Here is a 27,486-nt window from a genome sequence, read left to right as displayed (position 1 = left end):
GAGTCAGGCCCGGCCTGCGCTCACCGCCGCCTTGGGAAGTGGGCATGGTGGGGGAGTCTCTGAAACGGAGGCAGGCACCAACCTTTCCAGGCTCTGTTAGCATTTCCACTAAAATGGTGGCATTTGATCAAGAAAACCATTTTTGTTTTCAACTGTGAAAAGGTCAAGCGTGTTTATCTGGCTTAATTATCATCGAGAGTCAAGGCCTCCCTAGAAAAGACCATCTCTAAGAACTCGGACAGCACTCGCTGCACTTGGTTGCACTAGATCCCCCCAGGTGGATCCCATGGATCAGAGGTCAGGGGACCCCCCTCACACCGCCTGCTCCTTGTGCTGGGTCAGCGAAACTTTGCCATCAGTGAAAAGACAGCGCAGCCTTGAACACAGGTAAGTTCTCCGTGGCAGTGGCAATACCAGGCCTCTTGAGCACTGCATGAAAATCGCAGATTTCCTCCCTCCAGCAAAGGGATCTCTCAGGTCAAAAATGCATTCAGAGGAGAGATGGAGGTGCCCAGGAAACTTCAATAGGCCCTAAAAGCTGATGCCAGGGGAGACCTCGGAGGTGACTGTTGACTAGCAGTAAGCCCTTCCCTCACCCCTTCAGCAGGTCCCTAAAGAAGCAAGAAGCCCCAGGTTCCCGGTTTCCTAACCACAGCTCCAAAATCGAGAGGACCTTCCTGGACGTGGGAACACTGCTCCCCTTTAGAAACGGGACAGTGAGGGACGGCTCAGAGACCCTCGGGTGCAGCCAGGCTCACTGGAAGAGGAATACAAGAGCCCACCTGCGTGGTAAGAAGAATACTTTTATTTGAAATATAGTCTGAGCAACATGAGTGTAGCCAAGAGTTGGAGGGGCTGGCCTCCCTGGGCAGCAGCCTCTCTAATGGCACAGGAGCAAGAATACAAATACCCAATGTCTGTGCGCCCCAAGCCCCCCCGTCAGGAGAGGCAGGGCAGCCGCAAGACCAGGGCGCACCCTCCTTCCGAGGGGTCTGCCTCTCGGCGCCCAGCTGCTCGCCCGGGCCGGGTCTGCTTCCTGGGCCCCACAGAGAGGTGCTGCAGGAGTTTCTCCCACCCACACAGGATGACCCAGTGCGATAACCCTCTGGCACTATTCTGGGGGGAAAACCAGAGAAGACAGGAAGGAAGGGCAAGGTGACCAACGCCCAGGCAAGGTGACCAAGGCCCGGGCCAGGCTAGGCTAGGCAGAGCTCTCCAAGAGGGACTGCACCAGCCCCCCTTTTCCCCCTTCTCGGGCTCTGAGCACCCAGAGAGCTCGGAGAAGCCCCCCGGCAGCAGGTGGGGAGCCTCCCATCAGAGCACAGCTGCTGAGGGGTTTCAAGCAGAGTGGACGGCACTGGGACTGGGCCGCGGAAGCAGCCTGGGGCCGGAAGGATACAGACAGGAGTTGGGGTACTGAGAAGCAGCACAAAGCCATAAATAAGTAAATTCAGATCTGCGAGGGTCCTGGGCGACCCCACATCTCCGGGTCTGGGGCACACCCAGCTCCCGCAGCTCAGGGCAGACACTGCTCCAGGGCACGGCCGCCACCCTCACACCGGGCAGAGCCGTTCACTTTCCGCTGTCCACGCGGCGGGTGCAGCGCGCCACAGCACCTGACCACACGCACGGCCACGCCTCCGGTCACACCCGAGGGGACTGTACGTGGCTGTCCTGATCCTGAGAGGCCAGTGGATGACTCTGAGCGTCCTGGGCACTGTCCTCCGGGGGGGCCGGGCCCGGTGATCTCCTGGCCTCTGGGTGGCCTGACAAAGGCTCACCGGTACATTCTTCCAGTCCGTTTTCCCTGGTCTCCATGGACACCTCCTCCCCGGAGCCCCCGTCTGGCCCCGCGGCCTCCGCCGCCTCCTCCTCCTGGTCTCTCACCTTGTGCACAATGAAAAGGTGACGGCTGAGGGAGCTGGCCGAGGTGTAGCACAGGCCGCAGAGGAGACACTGGGCCGTGGAGCTGTCCGCCTGGTGCTGAGGTATGTGGCTCTGGAACTCGAGCCCTGAGTCTGTGGCAAAGCTGCATTTCGCGCACTGGAAAAGGGACTTGTGCCTCTTGACGGAGGAGACGGTCGCGCTGTTCCCGGTGCCTGGAGCATCCGCTGCCCCGCTGACCCGTCTCTTCAGATGGTTCACCTGAAGGGGACACGGCATGAGCTGAGTCGAGGCCGAGCCAAGCCAAGCCCAAGACAGGAGCCCCCAGACGTGACCAGGGTAGCCCAAGGTCTTGTAGGATCTCCACCCAGGCTAGGGTCACGCCAGCCCTGAATGCTGGTTTAGCGTTGCTTTGTCTGCGGTTTTGACTGCTTTTGTTAACGTGACGTACACTATGGACATCCTGAAGATACAGCAGGAACAAGAGGGCGGTGGGCTGCCTCCCGGGTCTTTGTCCCTGTCTTTTACTTGTGTGTAGCCCCAGGTGGTCACACAGGGCTCGAGGGTGACCCACCTTGAGGGGAGTTGTCACTGCTGCTGTGGCACTGGCCACAATGAGAAACGGGCACCCTGTGGCCTTCCCAGTGCCCCTCCAGCTCCAGGCCTCACCGAGCAAACAGCTCCGGTGGGCAAGGGCCCCACACTCACCTGAGGGGAATGTCCACCCGGAGGTCTGACTTTGGACGTCTGGCTCAAATCAGGGTTTCTGATACCATGCATAAGGCTAATGTGGCTCTCCAGGAGGGAGGGCCGGGGAAAGCTGGGGCTGTCCTCTGTGCAATACCTGCAAAAGCACGGCCGAGGAAATCGTGTAAAAGGACAGGCCGCCACTCCCCATAAACACAGGGCCCTTCACCACTGCCTGGCAGTGCAGCCCGGGGTGAGGGAGGCGGGAAGGGGAAGCCTCAGAAGCCCAGGTTCTGGACGCTGGCTCCTACCCTGCCCTGATTTCTGACCTGGCCACAGCATTTTTCCATTTGGAAACATGCTTAGTCTTGCCTTTGACCCCTGACCTCAGGGCAGAAAAAAGCCCTGAGGTGCCGCAGGCAGAGTCTTTTTGGGCTTCGGGCCTCCTGGCTCCCTCTCCAGACTCACCCACACGTGTAGACTTTCTTGACAGTGTCATGGTTGTTGCGGATGTGTTTGCGCAGGCTGCTGGGGGTGTGGAAGGACTGCTCGCACTGCCGACATGGGTACCGCTTCAGCGTCTGCAAGTGGCCACAGAAAGCAAAGCGTCAGACTGTAGGACAGCCCTGGGTGCACCTTTTTCCTCACAGGCCTCAAAATCTGCAGCACTGCGACCCTGGGACTGCACTTACCCGACCGTGGCTCTTTTTCATGTGGGACACATAGCTCTCCCGATCAGGAACCCACTCCTGGCACTCCTGGCAGGTCCAGCCAGTGCTCCTCAGCCGGGGCTTGCCCTCAGCCCTGCGATGGGCCTCGGACCTGCCCCAGCGGCCAGATGACAGGGAGCTGCCCCGAGCAGCCACGCTAGTAGCAGGGGGTTCAGTGGAAACTCGAGAACCAGGGCGGCTTGTGGACGTGTCCACTGAAGACTGGAGGCTCGACAGCTCATCCACGTTTCGGGGGACACCGTGCTTGCTCTGGGGGTGGGAGAGCAATTAGTGACTGGGCAGGGGGAGAGAGGCACAGAGTCAAAGCCCCCGGCCTGAAGCACTCGCCCTGCTCATGGCCGCCTCCCCTGGGGCCACTTACCTTGACGTGTTGCATCAGCTCCGGCTTCTGCAGGAACAAGAGCGGGCACTCGGGGCACTTGAAGACGCCCACCTGTGCCTTGCTGGCATTCTGGTAAAAATGCTGCTGAATGTGCCTCTTCTTGTTGAAGACCATCTCACAGGAGCACTTGTACATGAGCCTGTGGACAAGCCCCAGGGCATGAGGTGGCCACGGCTCTGCTGCGAGAACCCCACAGCCCTCTGCCCGCTCTGCTCTCAACCAGGATGGGGCTTAGGAAAAAGGACTCTGAGCCAGGGCGGATACTCCCCAGCCTCAGGGTGTCTTCGGGAGACTCCAGACATGTCTGCCATTAGCCCCGGCTCCTGGTTCAACCTGACACCTCCCCCAACAGCACCCAGGCCACTGGGCTCTGCCCCACAGGCCGGCTGCCCCTGAAGTTGCACTCACTGGGAGGGCTTGTGGGGCTGGGTGGGGTGCTGGGTGGCGCTGTGGTCCGCAGTGCTGCTGGCAGTCTTGAAGGCCATGGGGCAGAAAGCACATTTGTGGAAAACCTGGCAGTGTCTCTCCTGGATGTGGCTTTTCAGTAAGGCCAACGTCAGGTGAACAACCCCGCAGTGGATGCACCTGAATGACAGACAGGGGTGGAGATGAGACCCAGAGGTGGTCCTGCGGAAGCAGGGATGGGGCCGGAACAGAGCCACGTTGGGACGCTCCCTCGGGCACTTAGTCTTCCATCCTGAGAGCCTGCCTACTGCAGTGCGGTCGCCCAGGGTCCCCCAAGCCCAAGGCCACACCTGGTGGAGAAGGTGGGAGAAAGCCTCCCCTCCCCTCACTGGCCAGAGGATATTCTTCTGCAAACCAAAACCTTGAGCCCAACTGAGAGAAGTTGGTGGGACTGGAGAGGGAAGCAAGTGGTCCAAGAATGGCACATCCCCCTGCCACAGGAGAGCCAGGAACTTGGCGCATGAGAGGGAAGAGAGAGATGCCCTGGCTGGTTTGGCTCAGCGGTTAGAGCATCGGCCTGCAGACTAAAGGGTCTCGGGTTCGATTCCAGCCAAGGGCATGTACCTCGGTTGTAGGCTCGATCCCCAGCCCCAGTTGGGGCGCGTGCGTGCGGGAGGCAACCAATCTCTGTGTCTCTCTCACATCCATGTTTCTCTCTCTCTCTGTCTCTCCCCCTCCATTCCATTCTCTCTCTAAAAAAAAAAAAAAAAAATCAATGGAAAAAACATCCTTGGGTGAGGCTTAACAACAGCAACAAAAAGTAAAGGCTTTTTACAATGTCTTCAAGAAATAGCAAAAATAATATAAAACAAAATAATACTGTGAAACTGTAGTAAAGCTCAATGAAGTGGAACACAGGCGCTTTCTGAGAATTTATTTTAAAATGTTAATACCTACAGAACAAGAGAAAATATTTGCGAGTCACGAATCTGACAAGGGACGTGTATCCAGAATATATAAAGTACGCTTACAACTCTCTCTTTCTCCCTCTCTGGAATCAATTTTTTTTTAAAGTTAAACTTAAGAGTTACCCTGTGACCTAGCTATTCCGCTGCTGGGTATGAACTCACAAGAACTGAAAACATATATCCACACAAGAACGCGTACATAAGTATCCATCAGCAGCATTTTCCCCGATAGCCAACCGGTGCCCGCCAGCTGAGGCGTGGACAGACCACACGCGGCACACGCACAGCGGGGGGTCATTCGGCCACAGAACAGAGCGAAAGGCTGCTGCTGTGTGTTACAACCTGCATGAGTCTTGAAAACATTATGCTCAGAGCACATGCTACGTGATCCGTTTATAGGAAACGTCCAGGAGCCAAATCTGTAAGACGGAGAGTAAGTCGGTGGTCGTTTACAGACCGGGGGGGGGGGGGGTAGTGAATACAGGGGCTGTTTTTTTGGGGGGGTGATGCAAATGTTCTAAAATTGCTTGTGGTGCCTGACTGTCCACCGCTGGACTGCACACAGCAAACGGGTGAACTGCACAGTATGTAGATTATACCTGAATAAAGCTGTTACCGAAAAACATAATGACAGAAGATCTGAACTGTAATGAATGGTGTGTTAGTGTGTGTGTCTTCCGACCTCAAAGACCGATCATTGGGGATTTTAACATCTGTTACCTTCGGTGACCCCTCTGTGGCTGCTGAGTCACAGCACATTTTAGCTGACATTCCTTACAAAAAGGCCCGGAAAACTAAACTGCTTTTGAAACAGTTTCTTTTTACTCTTATATAAGAAAGTAAAATAATTAGAAAACAAACCAAAAAAAAAAATCTATTAACCCGTCGGCGCTACTGGAAATTTCTTGGGTTCGAGATTCAAAGACAAAAATCTAAGTGTTGACTGCATGTCTGTTGGACTGGACTGGATCTTGGAAGAAGCGGCACACGCTTAAGTCAAAGTTAGAAAGGTATTCATGTCACAGGATACTGTAAAAACACTCGTCAGGTGTTTGGTTTAAAAACGTAGCCTGGGGGGCTGCCAGCCCCGGCTCTTCTGCAACATGGTGGTCAAGGGCTTTACACAACCCCGCCGCTGGTTGTTTCGTTTCTCACGTGCTTTAGATTCTCTGTTCTCCATACCACGTGAAGAAATTAGTCTGCATTTGGAAATGTTTACAGCCAGACGGGAACCTGGGAGTCATCACTATCCCCTCCCCATCCTCACACCCGTCCACAAGCTACCATCGAGCACCGACGCTTGTACTTCCCGAATCTCTCCCGGCTCTACCTTCCCTCCGTCCCAAGCCCTCGGCATCTCATCTGGACCATCACACTTGCCTCTCAAACCGTCTCCAGTCTCCACCCTCCTTAATGTAACATGTCAACGACCTAGCGGCATCCTGCCCTGCTGCAAGTCTTTCTGTAGCTTCTCACTGTCCGCGGGGTAAAGACCAAATGACTGCCACGGAATACAAGCTTGTGCAAGGCCTGGGCTCTACCAGCGCCACAGAGGGGGCACTGACCACTAAGTTACAATTTCCACGCACACGTTTATAACCTACCAGGCCGGGACCCCCTCCCCTTGAGCGCAGGGGCTGTGTTTTAATCGCTTTTATATCCTAGCCCAGTGCTAAGGGGAATAACAAGTAGTCAAAAAAAGTTCAATGAACTAAATAAATTTTTTTAAGTACCAAAGAGAAGAAAACCTTACTAAATCTGGGCAAAACCAAGTTTCAGAAGTGAACCCCGAGATGCAGAAACTCCCAAATGCAGTAAAACCAGCACAGAGGACCTGAGGGGGTCGGCGTGAAGGTTACAGATCAGTGAGCTCTGGAGGGAGTCTCCCCTATTTCTTTTTCCTGAAGACGACTTCTTGCTCTTGTATGTTTGACACAACGGAGGAGATTCGGTCTAAAGGACTTTTCTTGTTTTTACTAGGAGGCCGATCATTTTTTCCATTCTCGGGTTTCGCTTGCTTCTCACAAACTGACTAAAACTAATCAACATGAAGACACCAGAGCCCTCGCGGTCTGACATCTGGCAGCTCCATTTCTTAATGAGAACTGGGAACATGTAAAAGTGCTGCAGTTAAGTAAATTTATCACTGAAACAGTACTTTAAATTTAATACCCCAGACACAATAACTGTGAGCAAACTGAATTTATGTATTTTTAAAAACCAAGCTGGCAGAGTGAATGTTATATAGATATCCGAATCTCCCTATTTTTGCCAATGTTTAATTTTTTTTTAACTCCTTACTCTTGCTCTCTAGAAAATAAGAACGTCTGTCCACAGACCAATCCACGTGCTTGTCTTACGAGGCTGGAGCCCGGGACTCTGAAGACCCAGGTCCACCTGAAACAAGTTCCGGCCCAGGAGGAGGACGGGCCACTGGGCGACCCCGGGACAGGACGGCGGGACAGGCATCACCCACCTGTAGCCCACCTTGCGGGCATAGTGCAGGCAGTTCTCCTTCACGTGGGTCTGGAAGTAGGCAGAGCGGCAGAGGGCTCCGCACTCCGGACAGCAGTAAGGGGACTTGTGCGTGTGGATCCGCTGATGGGCGCAGAAGCTGCACTGGTTGGGCAGGAGCATCTGGCACACCTGGCAAGTCTAGGGAAGAAAACCGAGGAAACGGTTCACGCAGGTGCCGCAGGCCCGTGGCTCTCCAATCGCAGCTGCCTGGCTTTCTTAGGACAAGGGTCAGAATAAACTGTCCCGCTCCCTGACCCCCAAACCCCGCACGACCATTCTCTCTTCCAGCTCTCTTAGGGTACTGGGACACCCCAGGCCTCACTGAAGGTGTTGGTACTGACACCCAAGCAAGCTTTACCTCTTATCTTAATCAGAGACAGACCTGACCCAGTTTTCCCAAAGATCAGTCCTGCTCTAGGACTGAGTGTTTCTTCCTTGGGCTTAGCAGAGGACCAGCTTTTCCTCTCCAAAGGCCTCAGGCGCCTCTTGAATTCACTGCCAGACTCCCCAGGGCCTCACCCTAGCTTGGCAGAGGTGGTTCCTACTCAACACCTTGTCAGATGGTTCGGCGACTTCCTCAGGGGACTGGAGCCTACCCTGACTGGCTGCAGAAGCCCCAAGTGCAGGCAGACGGAGTGGTCTTGCCAGTTTCCATTCCCTCAGCCCTGCCTGTCCACTCTGGGTGGGTACGGATAGATCCGAGGGAACACGAGTCCTGCAGCCAGACTCACCGGAGCGCTAACGGGCGGAACCCAGGCACCCAGAGGGGGAGCAACGGGCTGAGCGGGTGCCCACATCTGCAGAAGCCCTTCTTAGCAAAGAGGAGGCAACTACACTGCTTCCTGGGGCGGCCTGACCTGGGTCCGAGGAGCTGTGCAGGGAGACAAGCTGTTACGGAGGACAGGAAAGGAGCTCTGCTTTTATCAGCAAAATCCAGAACGTGGGGCCTCTGCAGGACAAACCCAGCTCTTTCCACAAATAAATTGCAAGGCGAAAAAAGAGAGGGGAGGGGAGCTCACAGATATAAGAGAAACTCTGAACAACTGCGACGCATAGCACTTATTTGGGAAATGATTCAAGCCAGCCAAGTATAAAAAGGAATGAGAGTAACTTAATCATCTTATTATGTTTAATACTAACTGGGAACACTATGTAAACCAGGACTGTCTAACCTCTAAGCTGTACACCTCAAACCAACACAAAATAAAATTGAGCCCTAGATGGTTTGGCTCAGCGGCTAGAGCATTGGCCGGGGGACTGAAGGGTCCCAAGTTCGATTCCAGCCAAGGGCACGTACTTGGTTGCAGGCTCCATCCCCGGCCCTGGTCAGCGTGTGTGCGGGAGGCAGCCAGTCCATGTGTCTCTCTCACATCCGTGTTTCTCTCTCTTTCTCCCCCTTCTGAGTGAGGGGTATTTAAAAAAACAAAACACATAATAAAAAAAAAGGGGGGGTCCGATCGGGTGGAGTTGGACAAGAAATTTAAAACACTTCCCTAGAGTGGAGGCCCACCCCTCCCACCCCCTACCCTAGACATGACCTGAAGCTAGGGTACTGCTCCGGGAAACCCAAGTCCAACAGCTTTCAAGGCAGGGTTTTGATCCCAGAGCTCAAGCCTCACCCTCTCTCGGAGACTCGGAGTCCACTTTTACGGGCAGGAAATTGAGAGGGGTTAGTTGGGCCGAGGCCGAGAGAGGCCTGACAGTGCTCCTGGGTACTCCCACCTTCCTGTCTGGGGGGCCCTGGTGTCCAGCTCCCACTAGAGGAGATGACCCAGAGAAGACGCAGGATGAGAGGGGTGCCAGCCTGGGATCCTACACCCAGACTTCCGCTCGCACTTTAGAAGAAGGGTGAGGAACAGTGTAGGAAAAAACCAGAGGCCCAGGCATCAGACCACCTCTGGCAACGGTCCTGCTCACATGACTCAGAAGACTGACCTGGGACCAAGTCATCCCTGCTGGTACATGAAGCCCCCTGAGGAAAGGGCCAGAGGGGCCATACTCCGCCTGACCCATTGGAAGGAAAACACAAACAGAAAAGGAGGTGAACATGCAGGCAACAGCGGCCCTGCGGCACCTCGCTGGCCCCTTTGGAACTGCAGAAGCCCCGCGGTCCCACCGAATTCCTCCGCCTCTCCCCCAGTACCCCTGAGGCTGGCCGCACTCCTGACGACGCCCCGATCTCACAAACACGGGCGATTTCACGTACCTGCCTCCCTCTACCTGAATCCCCTGCCTCTCCCCCTCCTCCACGCTTAAAAGTCACCTGTGGCGTCACGGTGAGCTAGGTCCTAGGAGGCACTCTCTGCAACTATGTTGACGAGCCTGTTTCAGCCCTGCTCTGAGTCTGCACACAGGGCAGCTGTTTGGGTGGTGAGCCGAGGGCGACTCCCTCCCGCTGGCACCCCCCCCGCGCTCAGCTCGGAGCCCCACGCGCGCCGGGGCGCTCGGAACAGCACAAAACTCAAGGGCCGCCAGCAGGTGTACAGGGCCCTGCTGAACCGAAGTAAGAAGCTGCTGTGCGTGCTCTCGTCCCAGGCTCTGCAGCACTGGCTGCGGGAGGCTGGTGCAGGGGCATGGCTGGTCATGGAGAGACTCCTTCCCCGGGCAGGACACTGACACAGAGGGCGCCAAAGGGTATTCTCAGCACAGATGCCTTTTTTAAAAAACAAAGCCAGATCCCGTCAAACATAACCAAGAATGGGAAGCAGGGAAGCACAGCTGCTTTCCTAGAGGGGTGAGAACAGAGGGAAGGAAGGGCCCGCAGGTCTGTCTGCTCTCCTTCCGCCCACATCACCCTGAGGCTGGCCCGGCTGCAGTTTCCCCAAAGGATTCTGCTCAAAGAGCTGTGTCCACTGTGGGCAGAACGTGGTAAAAGCATGGTGCTCAGAAGGGCAGGCCCAGGCGCGGAGCAGTGTCATCTACCTCTGCCCTGAGCCCGGGCACCTGTGAAGACTGCACCGACGCCTGCCAGAGATGACGGCACTGTCCGGTCCAGGCCTAGCCCAGGCCTGATGAGCGGCCCTGACAGCCCACTGGGTGGGAGCTGAGTGGACCATGGGGCTTATTCACTCAAGCAGGCCGTGAACCGTCGAGACAAACATCTTCTAGCTCTCAGCTCTCCTGCCCCCACGGATGAGCCTCTCTCTCCCCGCCCGACACGGAGCCAGTGGGGAGCCGGAGCGTGACGTCGGCCGCAGGAAGGGCCACTTACCAGCCCCTCGGTTTTCTCCGCGGTCCTCTGGAAATGTGCCGCCATGACCGTGTGGTCGCGGATCTGCTTGTGACACTCGAGACACTTGATTCCGTGCCGGATGAGCCTCACGGGGTCTGGGTAGAGCGGCAAGGCCGGGATGGTGGAGCTGGCACTGTCCGAGGCGGGGCTGTGCTTGGGGGACGGAGGGGCCGGGGGCGCGGGGGCCGGGGCCGCCGCTGGGGCAGAGGGATTCGCAGAGGAGTTCGCGGGGACCGGCGCAAACATCTGGTCCGTGGAGATGGGCTTCACGAGCAGTTGCGAGCACTGCATGACGAGCCCCTTGCTCTTGTGGTCGCGGGCGTGCCGCAGCAGGCTGCACTTGTTGAAGAAGAGCAGCGTCTGGGCACAGAGCGTGCACAGCACCTCGATGTGGACGCTCCGCCGGCCGTAGTGCTGGCTCAGGCTCTTCTCTAAGGCAAACGCGTCCCCGCACTCCAGGCAGCAGTACCCGCTGGCTGGCACGTGGATCCTGCTGTCGGCGGGAGGGGTGAGATTTGGCGCGTAGAGGGGCACGGGGTTGGAGCTGTGGAGGACCTTGTTGAAGACCTCCACGGCCAGCGGGGCGGCCTTCTTGACCTGGTGGACCAGGGGCACTGACATCTGCGTGACCTGCGGCTGGGCCCGCCTCTGCGCAGACGACTTGGCCGTCACTGAGGCGGCGACGCTGTGGGGCACCAGGTTCAGGTTGGCCAGGTGCACGGCCTTGGGCAGGAGGGTGGCAGAGGCCGGGGCGGACGCCTGCAGCGCAGTGCTCTGCTGTTGCTTCTTGCCCGCCTGTGCGCTGGGGGCCGCTCCCTTCGAGACCCGGGACCCAGAGCTGCAGCTGGGAGACGAAGATTCACTGGCCTTCGTCGCGCTCTCGGCCCCTTTCCTATCACCCTGGGGGCTCCCTGCACCTGTGCCCCCATCAGGAAAGTGCTCCACTGCAGGCAGGGTGGCGACCTCGTCCTCTGGCACCTCGCTGGGGGCCTCCGCACTGGCACTCCCCAGAGGCGACCCGGCAGGGGACTTACTGGGATCGTCGGGGTCTGGCAGGATCCTTGTGACAGTCCGTTTGATTTGCCCTGACGATGTCTTAATGGTTTTGATCCTGACTCTGGGGATGGCCGGTGGGGAGCTGGCAGCCACAGAGGGGGAGCCTTTGCTGCTGCTATCACTGCAGATGCTCCGAGGGCTGTCCGATGGCTTCATGCTTTTTCTAGTGGCCTCCAGGGGGCTCCGGGGACTCTTTGGTGACTTGGGCATTTTGGGGCTGCCTTTGGAGCCCTCTTTCGTGGACCCTGGGGGATCCTTTGTGTGGCCGGGCTGATCCTCCTTGGCAACACTGGCCACCCTCTTGGCCTGCAGGGCCACCAAGGCCGCAACGCAGGAGGACAGCTTGGAATGAGCTGGCTTAAGGCGTTGCCTCGGGGGCACCGATGAGCAGGAGCCGAGCTCCGCAGCGCGCCCCTTGGGCTCTGCAGTACTGTTGCTGGGGTGGCTATTGAACTCCAAAGCTTCCCCAAAGAAGCGACTGGCATCCAGCTCCTTGTGGGGCTCCCCCACCTTCTGCGCCCCTCGTTCATGCTCCTGCTGACTCCCCAAGGGCAGGGGCTCTGGCTTGGGTTCTTTCTTACAAAAGTGATCGAAGATGTGCAGCTCGGGGACTGGGAACTTAGCCAGAGCCTCCAGGACAGGGCCCCCGACAGGCCCGCACCCGGGAGGGGGCGGGAAGTAACTGTCAGAGTGCTTGGGCTTCAGCCCAAACCCGTTATCTCTGATGGCATCCTCGGGCTCTGGGCTGGAGATCGGACTGAACTGGTTGAAGGTCGGTATTGGCTCTGACTTGCAAGGCTCCAGCTTGCCCGGGAAACTCCTGGCACTGTCTCCATTCATGAAAGGGGAATCAAACTTCCCACAGTTGTGGCCCAGGCCGTGGGCCTCCGGGGGCAGGTCCGAGCCCCGGAATCCATTGTGTAGGAGGCTGGGAGCAATGTGGTCTTTCTCGGCCTCGAACGACTCCTGGCGGCTGGTGTTCTTGACAATGACACTCACGGCCGGCACGTCTGAGGCTGACCCTGAGTGAGACAAGGACACACTCTCATCCATGCACAGGCCTGGGGGTTTGAGGGGATTCTCGCTCTCCTCGCTGGGCGTCTGGATGGCCTCCTTGGCATCGAGGCTGGTGGGGTCTGGGATGTCAAAGGCAGCCAGAAGGTCATCAAAATCTGGAGTTTTCATATCCCCCATGGCTGGATGCTGGCAAGGGCTATAACAGAAACAGAGAACAGAATCTATCACCAGGGTCCTGCTGGGCTCTACCCAAGCGTCATCTTCCACACACACCCGTCCCACGGACACACTCGCAGCTGACACGCCCGTGCATAGACCCCTGCACTGTGGGAAGTCACGCACTTGTGTTTTACCCCGACGGGCTTCCAAAATGCTAAGGACACAGAGAGAAGGGTGCGGGGGCGGGGGGGGGGGGGGAGTTTATATGTAGTGACAAGCCTGGCAGGCCTTACACCTCAGCACCTAGACATTCCTGGCTGGTTGCACAGCCAAGAGGGCACAGGCACAGCACCCTCCCTCCACCTGTCAGGGAGCATCACTGAGCCACGGTCACGTGCACTGGCACAAACACCCAGTCACTCGCCCCTGAAGAAAAGGCATGGCTCAGCACCTCCCTTCTTTAGAAAACGTCTGGTTCATATATGTGACTTGGTATACGTTCTGCTAGTGGACTCTTAGCAATCATTAACTTTGCATAACTCTGGTTTCCTGCAGCATAAAATTGAATCAAATTCTAAATGATTTGCTGCTGCCAGAATGTATGGTGTCTCACGAGTACATGCTAAAAAACTATATTATCCCCTTGGTATTTTTTATTCTAGCCAGCATCTGCTTAATTCCTTAATTTTCACTCTAAAACTGTTACTGGTTGGTGAGTAGACCACTGAATCTGAGGGGCAGGGTGACTCAAAGCACGTACCACGTAGTTATCAAATCGTCCAGGAACAGTTGTGGAGATGCCCTCAATTTTATTTTTAACTTAATGCAGAAAGAAAAGAAAATCCACCTGTTTCCTTCATGATCTACAGAGTCAGAGCTACTGGAATATCACAGCAGGGGAAACCCGAGGCCCAGGGGCAGGCCTTCCCTTAGGAAATTACTATGATACTCACACCTAGTGGGGCTTGAAGCTGGCTGGCTTAAACCTGCCAGGCAGGGGAAGGAAAACCCAACATCTCCTTTGTTGCTGAACTTAGTAGAGCTAAGAAAAACATGGCCATCTCCCTTGTTTGACCAGAAACCCTGCATCTGCTTCAGCGTCCCAGAGCCTTACCAGCTTGGTAGCTGACATCAAGGGGGCAGAGGCGCTCAAGGAGCATTAAGGAAAACCTGATCTGTACTGAACATACTGTTTACTGAGCTGGGAGCAAACAGCATGTGGCACGCGGATTTACCGGGTGAAAGCGAAAGCAGAAAGCCGTGGGGTGGAGGAGCGCTGGGCTAGCAGAGACAACGCAAGCGAGGTTCCCTGAACTTGCGACTGTTTGCTGGTTCAGGACCAGAAGAAGGGACGTGTGTGTTTTACGACCTGTGGGTGAACTCTTTACCCTGCTCCCCCGCTGATAGGGCTTACATATTGATATAATCTGGGTTCAACGGTTAAGGGTTTAAAAACAGGCAAATGAAAGTTGCCCTCAGATTTGCATTTTAAGAAAAAAGAGCATAGCGGGGGCAAGGAAGTAAAAGACAGAGAGATGGGGGGAAGGGGAAGATTACTTAGCAGAAGCTGGGACCAGAAGGAAGTGCTCGAATGGGCTGCCAGGTAGGGGAGTGTCTTCCACACCAGGAATGGAAGCTGGTGAGGGCCCAGAGGCCGAGTGAGTGAGCAGGGGTGTGAGCCACTGCCCCTGGGACCTGCAGGGGCTTCCGCCTGGACTGTGGCTGTGACACTGGTCAGAGAGAGACATGTGCACCCATGGGTGGTGGAGAAGGGAGAAACTTTAGCTGGATCAAAGGAAATAGAAAAAGAAAAACAAAGAAAAAAAGAGAGTCCCACGTTCTTCCCAGGTCCATGCCTGATGCCTCTCAAACCCTTAGCTGATGCCCCTGCCCCTGGTCCCTTCACCTTCACCCAGAGAGAGGCAGCTTCTCCTCTCCCTGCCCAGGCCCTTCCGCCCCAACCAAAAGCCCCATTTCCCGAGAATGGAGTGGTATTGCAAGCACTCTAACAAGACTCACAGGACGTCAGAGCCAGAGGGGACACCTCAGGAGTTATCTGGTCCAGTGGCTCCCCGAGTCTCGCCTGCGGACTGCTGCTGGACTGGCTGAAAGAGAGTAACATGCGGCTGAAATACAGAGTCCCAGCTCCCGGTCTGAAGATTCTGATTCAGCGGGTCTGGGATGGAACCCTGCATTTTAAGTTTTCCAGCTGATCCCAGTGCACTGGCCTAATCGGGCCTCTTGGAAAGGAAGAGTCACTCATCAGATGTTTACCAAGTGCCAAGACCGATGCCTGGCACTGAGGGCTCCCCCAGGGCACAGGCATCCTACAGGCAGGGAGGGGGAGGGCTCCTCTGCCTGCCCGTCACAAGCCACCTCGCCCTCCCTTGTGCTTGTTTCACTTGTCCCTCCCTATGGCATGATTTTCTACCTTTACTGCAGTTCAGTAAAATCCAGCCTCTACCACGACCCACCTGGCAAGGTGACCTAACTGCCTTCCAGCCTCCCCCATCACCCCATCTGCTCCAGGCGTGCACGGGCCTCCTTGCTGCTCCCCAGGCACTCTGGGCACCCTCCTGCTCAGAGCCTTTGCATTTAATATTCCCTCTGCTTGGAATGCCTTTCCCCTCCGATCTCACGGGCTCCCTCCTTGTCTCCTTTGGGTCTTTACTCAAATATCACTTTGTCAGGGAGGCTTCTATGAGCACCGTGCAGAAGACAGCAATCCCCACCCCCACTGCCAATCTCTGCCCCTTCAGTCGGCCTTTTCTTCACAGCACCTATTACATATGGGGGGGGGGGGAGCAGGTTTACAGGTGTTTGCATGGAAAAGGCGGGCACGTTTTGACTATTACGACAGCTTTGTAACTCAGAAGATCATCACAATGGCACAGTGCACGCAGGTACAATCTTGTAAGTGCTCCAACAAACAAATAATAACACAACAATAAACTCTGTGTTTCGAGTACTCGTGACTGTGACCCTGCTCTTGCCCCTGTAACTGCTCCTTCCTTCGTCTGTTTGTGAGCTCCTGTGCGTTCACTGGAAGGGAACCCACCCCGTTAGAAAGGGAGAGAGATTGGACGGGCTCATCTGTCCAGAACTATGATTGTTCGAGGTTAGTCATGGGTTTCTAAGCAGGTTTACGACTGGTCAGGCAGCTGGCAAATTTGCAGTTACTTGCGTTTTGCCTTTAAAATGTTGCTATAAATGAAGAGACGTCTAGAGGTGATGGGACCTTGCCAGTGGGAAGGGGACTACGTGAAGGGGCACCTGTCTATGAAGCCCGGGCTCCTGCAGGGTGATTAAGCCAAATATTTCATTGGCGGGAGGTGCCCACCGGCTATCTGTCCTGAGGACGGGCCGAGTGTGACGCCAGTGGAAAGAAGGCCAGCTCTGAGAACCACAGCAAGAGGGGACAAGGAGCGTGCTACGAGTCCAGGGGTATCCCTGTGGTCCCCTTAGATGACGTGGGGAGTTTAGGAGCTGGCGAATCGGGGCCTGGTAAAGTTTCTCTCCCAGGTGTTCTGTCCCTCACCCCTCTCCTCTTTGCCTCTCTCATGCCTCCACACACATATACATACACTCATCTCCTTCCCACCCCTGTGCCCCGTCCCTCCCCCCTCCTGCTCTCCCAGGCTCTCCCTCCCCCTTCCCCCCCTTCCCCTCTCCACTGAGATCTAGGTGGGCTCAGACCTCAGGGCAGTCGGCCTCCTGCGGGAAAGCAGGGCCCCAGCCACGGGAGCCTTTCACCAAGAGCCCAGAGGGGTGGCCGGGGCCCACGCGTGTGCTCACGATATACGTCCCTCGTGACCCAAGGGAATGACGGAATTATGTCCCAAGGAACACCCATCCCTACGTGACCTTCTACCATCAGACGAAACGAAATGTTAAAGCCCTTGTGTTTTTCAGACACACGGTGAAATGTTTACAGATAAAATAATGTGATGTCTGGAATCTGCCTCAAAATAACACAGGACGAGAGGAAGAGAGCAGGGGAGGGGGTGTATAAATGAAGCAGGACTGGCTGTGGATGGACAACTGGGAACCTGCGTGAGGAGCACAGGGAGGTTTATCGTATGATTTTCTCTCCCTTGGTACATTTAGACACAACAGGCACCAGATCCTGGTTTAGTGGGCTCCGTGGGTCCAGCCAGATAATCACCAAGGTCCCACCCATTAGGATGACTATTATTATTTTTTTTTAAATGAAAGAATCCGACAAGTGTCAGTGAGGTTGTGGAAAACTGGAATCCCCGTTCATTGCCGCTGGGAACGTTAAACGGTGCAGACACTACAGAAAATGGCACGGCGGTTCCTCAAAAAAAAAAAAATTATGTTTTACTACAATTTAAAGTAATAACTACCAGGGAACAGCTACAACAGAAAATCGCCTGCATCCGAACTCTCAGCCCCCGAAGGCCAGCCAGGGTCAGCCGGACATCGTACCTCAGGAAGGATCTCAAAGCACAGGCGTGGCGGGTGTTGCTGGGGGCGTGGAGCTGTGCAGAGAGGAGCAGCTTCGGTCTAGGCACATAGTCTAGTGTCCAAACACCACCTACGGAAAGGAGAGAAAAATGTCTTTTAATGGGCCTGGAGATAAATGTTAAAGATTAATAATAATAATAGTGTAAGTCAAACCCTGAGAAAAATCTCAAACATACATTCAATGCAGGCCCCAAATATAGCCAAAGACAAAACCTGTCTCAGCCCCACACCTTCCCCATCACTGTGTGGGGGTTTGGGCTGAGGACTCAACCTGGGCCCACCGACCTGGGGAGTGGCTGGGCCCCAGGAATCCGAAGCTGCGACAGCCACCCAGTGGTTAGAGAGCAAAGGCACTGAGTGAGTCTCGGAAGTCACACACGTGCTCCCGCTGGCCCTGGGGCCTGGGTGGCCCGAGCAGCTGGCCTGGGGAAGGCTCCCAGATGATCCCGCCTCTCGAGGCCCACTCTTAGCTGAGAGCTGAGCCCCACAGCCTCCACCGCCGCCGGCAGCCGGGGCAACCCTCCCAAGCGAGGCACAGCCCCTCACGCCCCCGTCTCACTGACGCTCAGGGCCCCGCCAGGACTTACAGGCCCCGGGGGACCGCCGGCTCCTCTCCCGACCTTTCCCCTCCTCGCTCGGGCCCCAGCCACGCTGATTTCCTGGCTGTTCCGTAAACTCTCCAGCATTCTCGGGCCTCAAGGACTCGCTCTCTCGCTTGTCTCTCCCCTCTGAGGGCTCCTCCCTCGGACATCTGCTCAGAGGTCTTCTAATCAGTCAGGCTTCTCTGACTTCCCTCCCGCTGAGCCTCCCTGGCCTTCCACCCCTGCTTTGATTTTCTCCAAAATACTTTTCACCGTCTCTCGCCCTTTATATTTTACTTACTGTCTGTAAGCGCCCCCCCCACTCGAACAGGAGCTCCGTGAAGGTAGATTTTTTCCTTTATTTTGTTCCCCGTTACACACCCCAATGCCTAAAATAGTGCGTGGCACGTAGCGGACACTCAGATATTTACTCTACAAATGACTACATCAGAAACACCAGTCTCAAAACACAACTTGTACCGAAAGATCCTAAGAACCCGATCTTGTCAAAATCGCTCCACTAATCTCAGCTTGGCAAAAGCCTTTCTAAAAAACGGGCTAGAAGCCTAACGAAACGTAAACCGTTTGGAAATAAGTATTTCCAAGTCAATTAATCCAATCCAAGCGGGTCTGTGAGTCAAAGACAATTTGTCCAAAGAAACAGATAAAACTCTGGAGGCAGGAAAGGAGGTGAGTGAACGCACACGTTACGGGTGCCATCCTGCGTGTGCAGGTTCGGGAGGAAGCTCCCAGAGCCCTGGCAGCTACTTTGGGACAGACCAGGAAGAACAGGCAGGCTCCTGGCCTGGGTGCGGTCCGAGACGCCCGCAGGCCCGGTGCAGGACCCCACCGCACGCTCATCACCAGAGCCGAGGCCCTGAGGAGGCCCTCCCTCCCTTTCTCCTACCTGTGCCCCACCTGAAGCCCCGGAAAATACTTCAAGCTCCCCCAGGTTGGGAGCACCGGTTGGGGAGCATCCGCCCTGACCAAGTCTTGCGGATGTCCCTGTCCTTGCTACCCTTTCCCTCGCCGCCTCCGGTCTCCCCACGGTCACCCTAAGACCAATCTTCCCGAAGCACCGCTTCCATCTCGTCACTCCCTCTGCTCACAAACCTGAACCAGTTTTCCTCGGGCTCACGCATCAGCTCCAACCCGAGGGACAGGCTCTGAAGAGCCTCTGTAACCTAGGCCTGGACCACTCCCCTATCACTAGGTATACAATCATGAGGGTGCTTTTTCTTGAATGCTCCACAAACTTCTAAACTGAGCACATAAAAACAATCTCCCCGACCCTTTAAGAGTCAGCTCAACCCCCCCTCCCTGCCTCAAAGCCCCGGGTACCAGTGCTGTACCCTATATAACACCCAGCAGCACCCGCCAACAACCACCGACGGGCACGGGAGTTTCTCTTGCTGCTCTCACTTCTCCCCTGCCCGGCAGGAGCGTGTCCCTTCGGGCACTTTTGCCCACAAGTGCCTGCCGGGGTCCCAGTTTTCCTCCCCGTGGACTTAATTAATTCCTGGTAATTAAAGCTACTGTTTGGTGATGAACCGCTAAGAGTCTGACCTCTCCCAGGGGGTGTCAATATTTTAAAAGGGGACCCTAAATGGAAACGCAAAAGCCTTAGACCCGGAGGAACGGAGCTGCAATGATGCCATGACAGGCCCTGGGGCTCATGCGCGTGGACAGGTGGCTGCACCTTCTCTTAATGGGTACAGATGCTCAAAGAAGCAGTGTCGAAGGGAGGCAGGAGAGGGAAGATGAGATTACATCGTTGCCGCCACCTCCCTCCTCCCAAATGGCCACTCAATCCATTCTGAGCACCAGAGACAGCTCCCTAGAGGTAACCCCAGCCATCTCAGGGGGTGGCCTGTGTGAAAGCAACCACCACCCGCAGAAAGAAAAGCCCCCTGAAGACCCTTCTGGTCTGGAAGCCAAGTGTTCTCTAATTGCTTTCTGTGGGGGGACCCCCTTGGGGGCAAAGTTCATCTCCCATGACTCTCTCATCATGTCCCACAGGTCACCCTGTGGGAGGGGAGGGCCCAGGGTGGGCCTTTCACAAGCAACTGTGGGCTATTGGTCAGTGACGGCCCAGCTGCTAACAGGCTCCACAGAATCTCAAATACAAGTAAACACTCTAATTAAAAATAACAGTATGGCCCGGCCGGGCGTGGCTCAGCGGTTGAGCGTTGACCTAGGATCCAGGCGATCAGGGTTCGATTCCCGGTCAGGGCACATGCCTGGGTTGCAGGCTGCAGCCGATCAATGACTCTCTTGTCGTTGATGTTTCTATCTCTCTCTCTCCTTCTCCTTTCCTCTCTCTGAAATCAATAAAGGTATATTTTAAAAAAATAAAGTAAAAATAACAGTATGAACCAGGAGGTCACGGTTGGATTCCGGGTCAGGGCACGTGCCCGGGTTTCAGGCTCGATCCCCAGTAGGGGGCGTGCAGGAGGCAGCCGATCAACGACTCTCTCATCATTGATGTTTCTCTCGCTCCCTCTCCCTTCCTCTCTGAAATCAATAAAGACATATTTTAAAAATGACAATATTAACAGTAGCATAAATCGCACACCTAATGTTTTTAAGTGCCTGAAGACGTACAAAGTATCGGGCAGTGCAGCAGTGTTGACGACCTCAGCCGGCTCAGGCCGGGTTTGCAGTCTGTCCACAGAGGCAAAGGCAGAGATCAGCCCCTGCCCACACAGACCAGAGCCCTGGCTGCACCAACCCCCAGAAGAATCCCAACAGCTGCTCGCGGCCCACCCCTGGGCTCCCTTCTCCTCTCAAAATGGCAAAGCTCTGTGTCGGTCACATGTGTTTGCAGGCCCTGGAATAGCCCTGACACCCACCTCCAAACCCCCTCCCACCCCCCTCCCCCCGGCCGGGTCTCACTCTGCTCTTCAGCTGGCTGAAGGAAGAACCTCAACCTCAGGAACTGAACTGGCAGGAGGAGGTAGAACGCTGTCAACAGCAGCAAACCTGGGCGGCAAAAGTGGAGCAGGAGTCACTCCTCTGGTCCACATGCAGCTCCAGCCTGCCAAGGGCAATGTGGCAAAGTGCTCCTGTGTCCAAGGACTGGGTGGGTATGAGGAAGAAACCGCCTCCCTCCTGCCTCAGCCCCAAGAAAGGCCGAGCCCCCGGTAGGGAGAAATCCCAGGGATACACGTGAGGCTTACACACAAGAACCCCATCCCTTTGGAGTTCAGTGGTCCCCAGGTCGTAACGCCAGGGCCTCCAGCATCTTCCCTGTTGACGTGCAGACTGAGCCCTGTGGTCCGCGGAGAAGGCCCGGGACCACACCCAAAAGGAGTGATTTCTTTAAAAGCACTCTTACAGAAAACAGCCAACAAATGAAGCTAGAAGCCAAGTCATTCCGATGACGGATTTAACTGTTCAACTGCTGAATGAAAAAAAAAAGCAGCAGCCAAGTCAGACTCTACTCATCGGCTCCTCCCAGGTGGGTGCAGCCCTGCTCTCCAAACTCAGGGCCTACCTCGGTCAGAAGTCCTAGCCTAATCCCCCTGCCTGGAAGAGCCGTGTCCACTGCGTCTCTAAAGAAGGCATCTTCTTTGAGATGTGACCAAATCGGGGGTGGCCAGCTGCAAAAGCACATCTTCCACAGGGACACAGTTCTGGGAAGCTTGAGACTTTGCTTTGGGGCATTCAATGTTTGACTCTAAAATGAAAACAGACTTACCGGTTGTTTGTTTGTTTTTGTAAAGATGGTATACAAGCCTATAGAAAATTCATATGATAGGGGGGAAAAAATAATAATAATAAAAAAAGTAAAAACCACCCCTATCCCACTCCTCAGCGGTAAGGAATCTTACAGTAAACTCGACTCTGCAGAGAGGAAGTGAGCTGTTCCGTGGTAGACCTGGGGTGTAGGACTGTGGCTTTATTTTTGCAAAAGACCCTTAATGCCACCCCTGGACTGCTTGGAAAATGTTCAGGGGGATCCAATAATTCTGAAGCTCTCACAAGCAGAAATGACAATGTCATACAGATATCACACACACACACACACACACACACACACACACACACACACACACACACACACACAGATTGGTGGCCAGGAGTTCATCTCTTGGCAGACATGCTACTTTTTCATGCAACATTGTGGCAGCCTTTCCACAATCAGTCACACATACAGACTTTTCAACTCCTGGAGTGTGTTAATGAAAGGAAGGGGGCCACCCCTTACCTCTTGATACAACACCTTCAGAATCTTGAAACGGAGACGGCAAGGGATTTACCGAAAGTCATGGTGCTAACAGGTTTGAAAAGTGACTCTGGGGCGATACCAAACTTGAAAGGTGTTCATTAACTTTCCTTTGAGTCATAAAAAGGATCAGCTATGTCATTTCCACACACACACACACACACACACACTTCCCACTGTCAAACAAAAGCGAATGGTCGGCTGAGGCAACACTCGGATACCCTGGAAACATTTCTCAGAAGTAATTAGCTAATGGGCATCACATCCCACGCTCCTAGAGACTGAAGGGGGGACACTGGCCCAGGTGCCCACAAATGGAAACAGAGATTTGGGGTGCACACAACTGCTCCACCTCAGAACTCTCCCCTACTCAGGACGTTCCCGTTCTTGTAGGAAGAGATAAAAGTTGAAACAAACTTACATATAAAGATAGAGCTGCAGATAAAGGCCTAATACAAACACTAAATATCCAAATGTTGACATTAGCTCCACGTCTGGTTAGTTTTTTGTTTTTAACCTTTGTATATCTATCTGAATTCCTAAGTGTCCTACCTGGATGTTCTTGGGGAATTAATTTTAGAGTTTTAAAAGGGAAGTAATTAATCCACAATCTAGGTTGGTCTATTTGGATTTCATTTTTCACTGTAGAAAAATACAGATTGAAAACCCTAAGAGGGCCCGCCCCTCTGCCCAGTGTCACAGAAGCAGAAAGGGTGTAAGAGGCTCGAACCTCATGAAGACTGCAATCCAGTAGGAACGCTCACTACCCCTACCACCCGGACAGACAGACACCAGGATGAACAGACGGCAGGAACTGCTCCTTTCTTTTCAGTCGCTAATGTGTATGGAAAATGAAGATTATAAATCATTTTCTCCTTCAAGTGCAATTACCCCCACACACACACTCCCCCCCCTCCATGAGTTCACAGACCTCTGCTTCCTGAAACAGTGTCCGATGCATCTGTCCCCAACCCCATGGCCCCCAGCCACAAAATTATCCATGCCACTTAGAATCTGCAAACCTCACTTGGGGTGGTGAACCCACAATATACAGCCGATGAGTTACAGAACTGGACACCTGAAACCTACATAACTTTATTAACCAAGGTCACCCTAATAAACTCAATAAATAAATAAATATCTGCAAACCTCCTCCAGGAACCCAATTCGAGGGAACCCCTTTTTTCCAAGTCTGTTTCTAAAAAAGCTATCCCTCCTCTTCCGCAAGTTTCACAAACACGGGATCCCACCCAACCGACGCAGAATCTTTCCTTCTACCAATTACTAATCATTGTTGACTACAATCCACAGAGCCGGAGGGAAAATTATGTTAACAGAAAGGCTTAGTTTTCACGGAGCCCAAGAAAGACAAACAGGAGTTAAAGAGCAAAAAGAGTTTGTTAGCGTGTCCTAGCCACGGCGCGAAATGGGTGGGGGTGGGGAGGCAATAGCCAGAAGACAAAAACATGTCTTTCTGCAGTTTCATTTCTCGTGGCTGGTTAATACACTGAGTGTATGTATCAGTCTCTTCCAAGTTTGATTAGTAAGTCAGTCTCCCGGGGCCCAATCAGCGCTGAGAGTCCTGCGAAAACTGAATTTTGGGTCTATAAAAACTGAGAACCAGACCCTAAAGCATACTGACCCCGCCCATATAAAGCCACCTCCGGCAGGACATGTGTCTCTACTCTTTAACGGCCAACACCCACCACTGTAAGTATCTGATATATATAATATTCGCTGACAGCTCCCCATGGTATACAGAATAAAATTCCAGCTTCTTGACCTGCCCTTCACGGCTCCAACTCGGCTTTCCAGCCTCGTCGCCAGACAATCCAAGCCTCTCATGACTCCATGTCTTCACACATGGTTCTCTCTACCTAGAATGTCTGTTGCCCAATCTTGCCTGTAAAATTCCTATTCTTCCTCTGAAGCCCAGTTCAAAAGCCACCTCCTCCCAGAAGCCTTCCCCACGTCCCCCGGCCTTGAAGTTCTTACTGCTCCAGATAGGTCTCTAATTACAGGTATGTTAGAGAACTTCTTAAATACATTGTAGCTCATCCTTTTAAAATACCTTACCTCCCCTGGATACCCTGAGCTTCTTCAGAGAAGGAAGTCACTTTGTATCGGTAAGTCCTAGCACAATGTCACAAATGAAGTGGGAGATTAATGTTGAATGATTGATCACATACATGGAACATGGCAGGAGGAAGTTATTTAGAGGAAAAAGGGAATGAGAGTCTCGAAAAATTCAAGAATTTAATTATCTATATATTTAATCTCCTCCAAAAAGACTGAAATATGCTGAGAGGCAGCGTGGATGCTTAAAATGTTTAAACAGTAATAGCAACTCATATTTGAGCTAGGCATCACAATGTTTACATGGCTTAATTAATGTGATCCACATGTCAACCTTATGGGATGGGTCCTTTTTATCTTTAGGTAATCTGGGGAAAGCATGAAGCTTTCCCAACCAGGAAACTGAGGCACAGGACAGGTTCACTTACTCAAGATCATTCAGTTAGAAGCTGTGCGGAAGCAAGATGCAAACTTGAGTCGTCTAGCTCGGGAGCCACGGGGCTCTGGAATCAGGCAGACCTGGGTTTGAATGCAGATTGTGTTACAGAGGTGGTTTAAGATAAGTTGTCTATCCCCTCTGGGCTTGTTTTCTGTCCCCTCTGGGCTTGTATCTGTCAAGGGGCAGGACAACCCCTTTCTCTTAGGGTGCAGAGGGGATTAGATTAAATGCGATAGCCTAAGCAAAAGTCTCTAAAACTGATCGCCCAGCCTAGCACGCGCTCCGTAAATGCTAATTCATTTTCCCTTCCCTTCCTAAAAGCTGGGCAACGGAGACCCGCTGAGGAAAAGGGTCTCCCCCAGGCTGCTTGAGACTTTTCCAAGCCTACCAAGCAAGGAGTGGGGCCACTCAACACTGAAAGCCTTGCCCTCCTTACCTGCTTACCTCAAAGTACATGCCCCATACAGAAGCCAGAGACCTTTCAAAATGTAAATGTAACCATGTCACATACTTAAAACCCTTCGAAGGTTCCTAATAATACCCAGGGATGAAATCCAAAGTAAGGCCTGTGCCCAAGGCCCCCTGTGATCTGACCCACCCTCTGCAGACTTATCTCCCCTCTCCCTCCCCCCCTTCCCCCCCTTCCCCCCCCCCCAGCCACAAAGGCCTCTTTCACTTCCTCCAACTGGCCAAGCTCTGGGCTGCTCCACACATGGTTAACTCCTAACCCTCCTTCGGGTCTAGGCCTGATCATCACTTCCTTCCGCAAGCCCCCAGCCCAAATCAGGGCCCAGTTACGCTCTCCCCCCACTTTCTTCATCTTTCTCCCCTGTGCGCACATCCCACTTCGAAATGATCCGTGTATCATGTCACAGGTTTATTCAGAAGGCCACCTTCTTAGGAGCCCTTCCCAGGCCGCGCAAGTGTGAATTCAACCCCACCGGGTATCTCATATCCCCTTTCCCGATTTTCCTTTTCTCCCCAGCGCTTAGCACTTTTTAACACACTCTATCTTTTTACTACACGTTGTACTTCACTCTCTCTCCCCCTACAAAAACGAAAGCTCCCCAAGGGGAGCTGGTTTTTTGCTTGCTGCCTTTACAGCATCTGAAACAATGCCTGGCACACCGCTTCTTAATAAATACGTGTTGTTGGATGCAATTTCCACATCACTTGTTTATTATTGGGCCTGCCCCCGCCACCCCCCCACCCCCCAGGCTATGAGCTCCAGCGAAAACACGTCTTTCTGGTTCACCGGCCACGCTCCCGACACCTAGGCCAGTGTCTGGCACATAGTAAGTGCTCAGTAAACACTTAATGAATCAAAGCCAACGACCCATGGGGGGTGATGGTGGGGGAAATGGTCAAAATGGTCAAAAAACGTGTTAAAGCCACCACACTTCCTCTTTCACTCGGCAATGGACCTGCGAGTTTGAGGATCCCACCACGCACCTCCCGGGCCAGGCATCTGTCTGTCCACATCCTGTAGGCTCAGCCACACGGTTCACACGAGCAGATGCTCGGGGGGCAGGCCCCGCGTGAACCCGGAGCTGACGGCAGGCGAGTGGGCCACCCCCCCACCCCCCGGGGCCACGTACCACCCTGCCCCGCGCCCCCTCCTAGGCGAGTCCTGGGGGCCAGGCGCGCTGCCCCCCGGACGGGCCTGCGGGATTCGTGCGATCCAGGGCTTTCCACGCCGCCTCTGGCCTACTCCAAACAAACAAACACAAACAGATACATAAGCAAACAAACAGATACAAAGTAACGAGTTCCCGGGCAGCTCTCGGCAGCCGGCTCCCGGCGGCGGGCGCACCTAAGGTCGCGCGGACCCCTCCCCCGCGCACGCGCGGACCCGCGGCCAGGAGGCCATCTGTCCGGCAGCCGCCGCTCCGTCCTCTGTCCGCCTTCGGGTCACATTGAGCCTCCCCCCCGGGTTGGCAGGAAGAGCGTCTGCGGAGGGGCCGTTTCCACCCCGACCGCGGGCCCGCTCGCCCCCGGGACCCCCGCGAACCCCGCTCCGGCTCCGGGGCAAAGGCAGGGGCAGGGCTACCTGTCCGCGCGCGGGGAGTCCGGCCCCGGGTCGCCCCTCGGGCGGGGGCGGGTGGGGGAGGGACCGCGGGGCGCCCGGGAGGGTCGCGCGGCCGAGGTCCCGCCTCCTGCGGGCGCCAGCGCCTCGGGCGGCGGGGACGCGGGTGACAGGGCGTCCCGGCGGGGAAAGCGCCCCGTTATCGGCGCCCGGGCGGGGGCCGCGGGCTGTCGGCGAGGCGGCCGGTGTCGCGCGCGCGGGGAGGGGGCGGCGAGGCGGGGCCGGGGGCGGGGTGGGGAGGCGGCCGGGCCCCGCGGGCGGCGGTCGGGGCAGCGGCTGCGCCCGGGGCGGCGCGCGGGGTCCGCCTGGCTGCAGGGCCGGGGCCCCGTCGCGGGCGCGCGCTCGCCGCCGCGGGGTCCGCTCGGCCCCGGCCCGCGCTCGGGCGGCCTCGGCGGCGGCCCCGGCCCCGGCCCCGCCCGGCCCGGCCCGCGGGGGGCGCTTACCTGGCGGCGGCGGCGGCGGCAGGCCCCGGGCTCGGCCGCGCGCGTCCCCGGCGCCGGCTGCGGGCGCCACAACATGGCGACGGCGGCGGCGGGCGGGGCTGCGGCTC

At 55.2% G+C, this 27,486-nt stretch overlaps 1 protein-coding gene across 4 annotated transcripts; it reads right to left on the bottom strand.

The window, feature by feature from the left end:
- Positions 1-784: 784 nt before the first annotated feature.
- On the bottom strand, positions 785-27,460 carry ZNF592 (zinc finger protein 592). Of its 4 annotated transcripts, XM_081124470.1 has the most exons (11): positions 27,380-27,460; positions 17,488-17,596; positions 15,058-15,143; positions 10,786-13,075; positions 7,534-7,712; positions 4,093-4,269; positions 3,664-3,823; positions 3,264-3,551; positions 3,040-3,152; positions 2,593-2,728; positions 785-2,145 (listed from the first exon to the last, which is right to left on the bottom strand). In XM_081124470.1, the coding sequence occupies exons 4-11, from the start codon at positions 13,054-13,056 to the stop codon at positions 1,645-1,647; spliced, it is 3,825 nt and encodes a 1,274-aa protein (XP_080980596.1). In that variant the 5' UTR covers positions 13,057-13,075; positions 15,058-15,143; positions 17,488-17,596; positions 27,380-27,460; the 3' UTR covers positions 785-1,644. The 4 variants fall into 4 exon arrangements, with proteins under 4 accessions (XP_080980596.1, XP_080980597.1, XP_080980598.1 ...); XM_081124471.1 differs by lacking the exon at positions 15,058-15,143 and having other exon boundaries at positions 27,380-27,451; XM_081124472.1 differs by lacking the exons at positions 15,058-15,143; positions 27,380-27,460 and adding an exon at positions 26,901-26,920.
- Between the last annotated feature and the right edge of the window lie 26 nt (positions 27,461-27,486).

This window comes from Miniopterus schreibersii (genome assembly GCF_964146895.1).
Source record: "Miniopterus schreibersii genome assembly, chromosome: 22".
In the NCBI taxonomy this organism is placed as follows: Eukaryota; Metazoa; Chordata; class Mammalia; order Chiroptera; family Miniopteridae; genus Miniopterus; species Miniopterus schreibersii.
The sequence above is the reverse complement of the archived record's forward strand: the minus strand, read 5'-3'. Positions and strand labels throughout refer to the sequence as shown.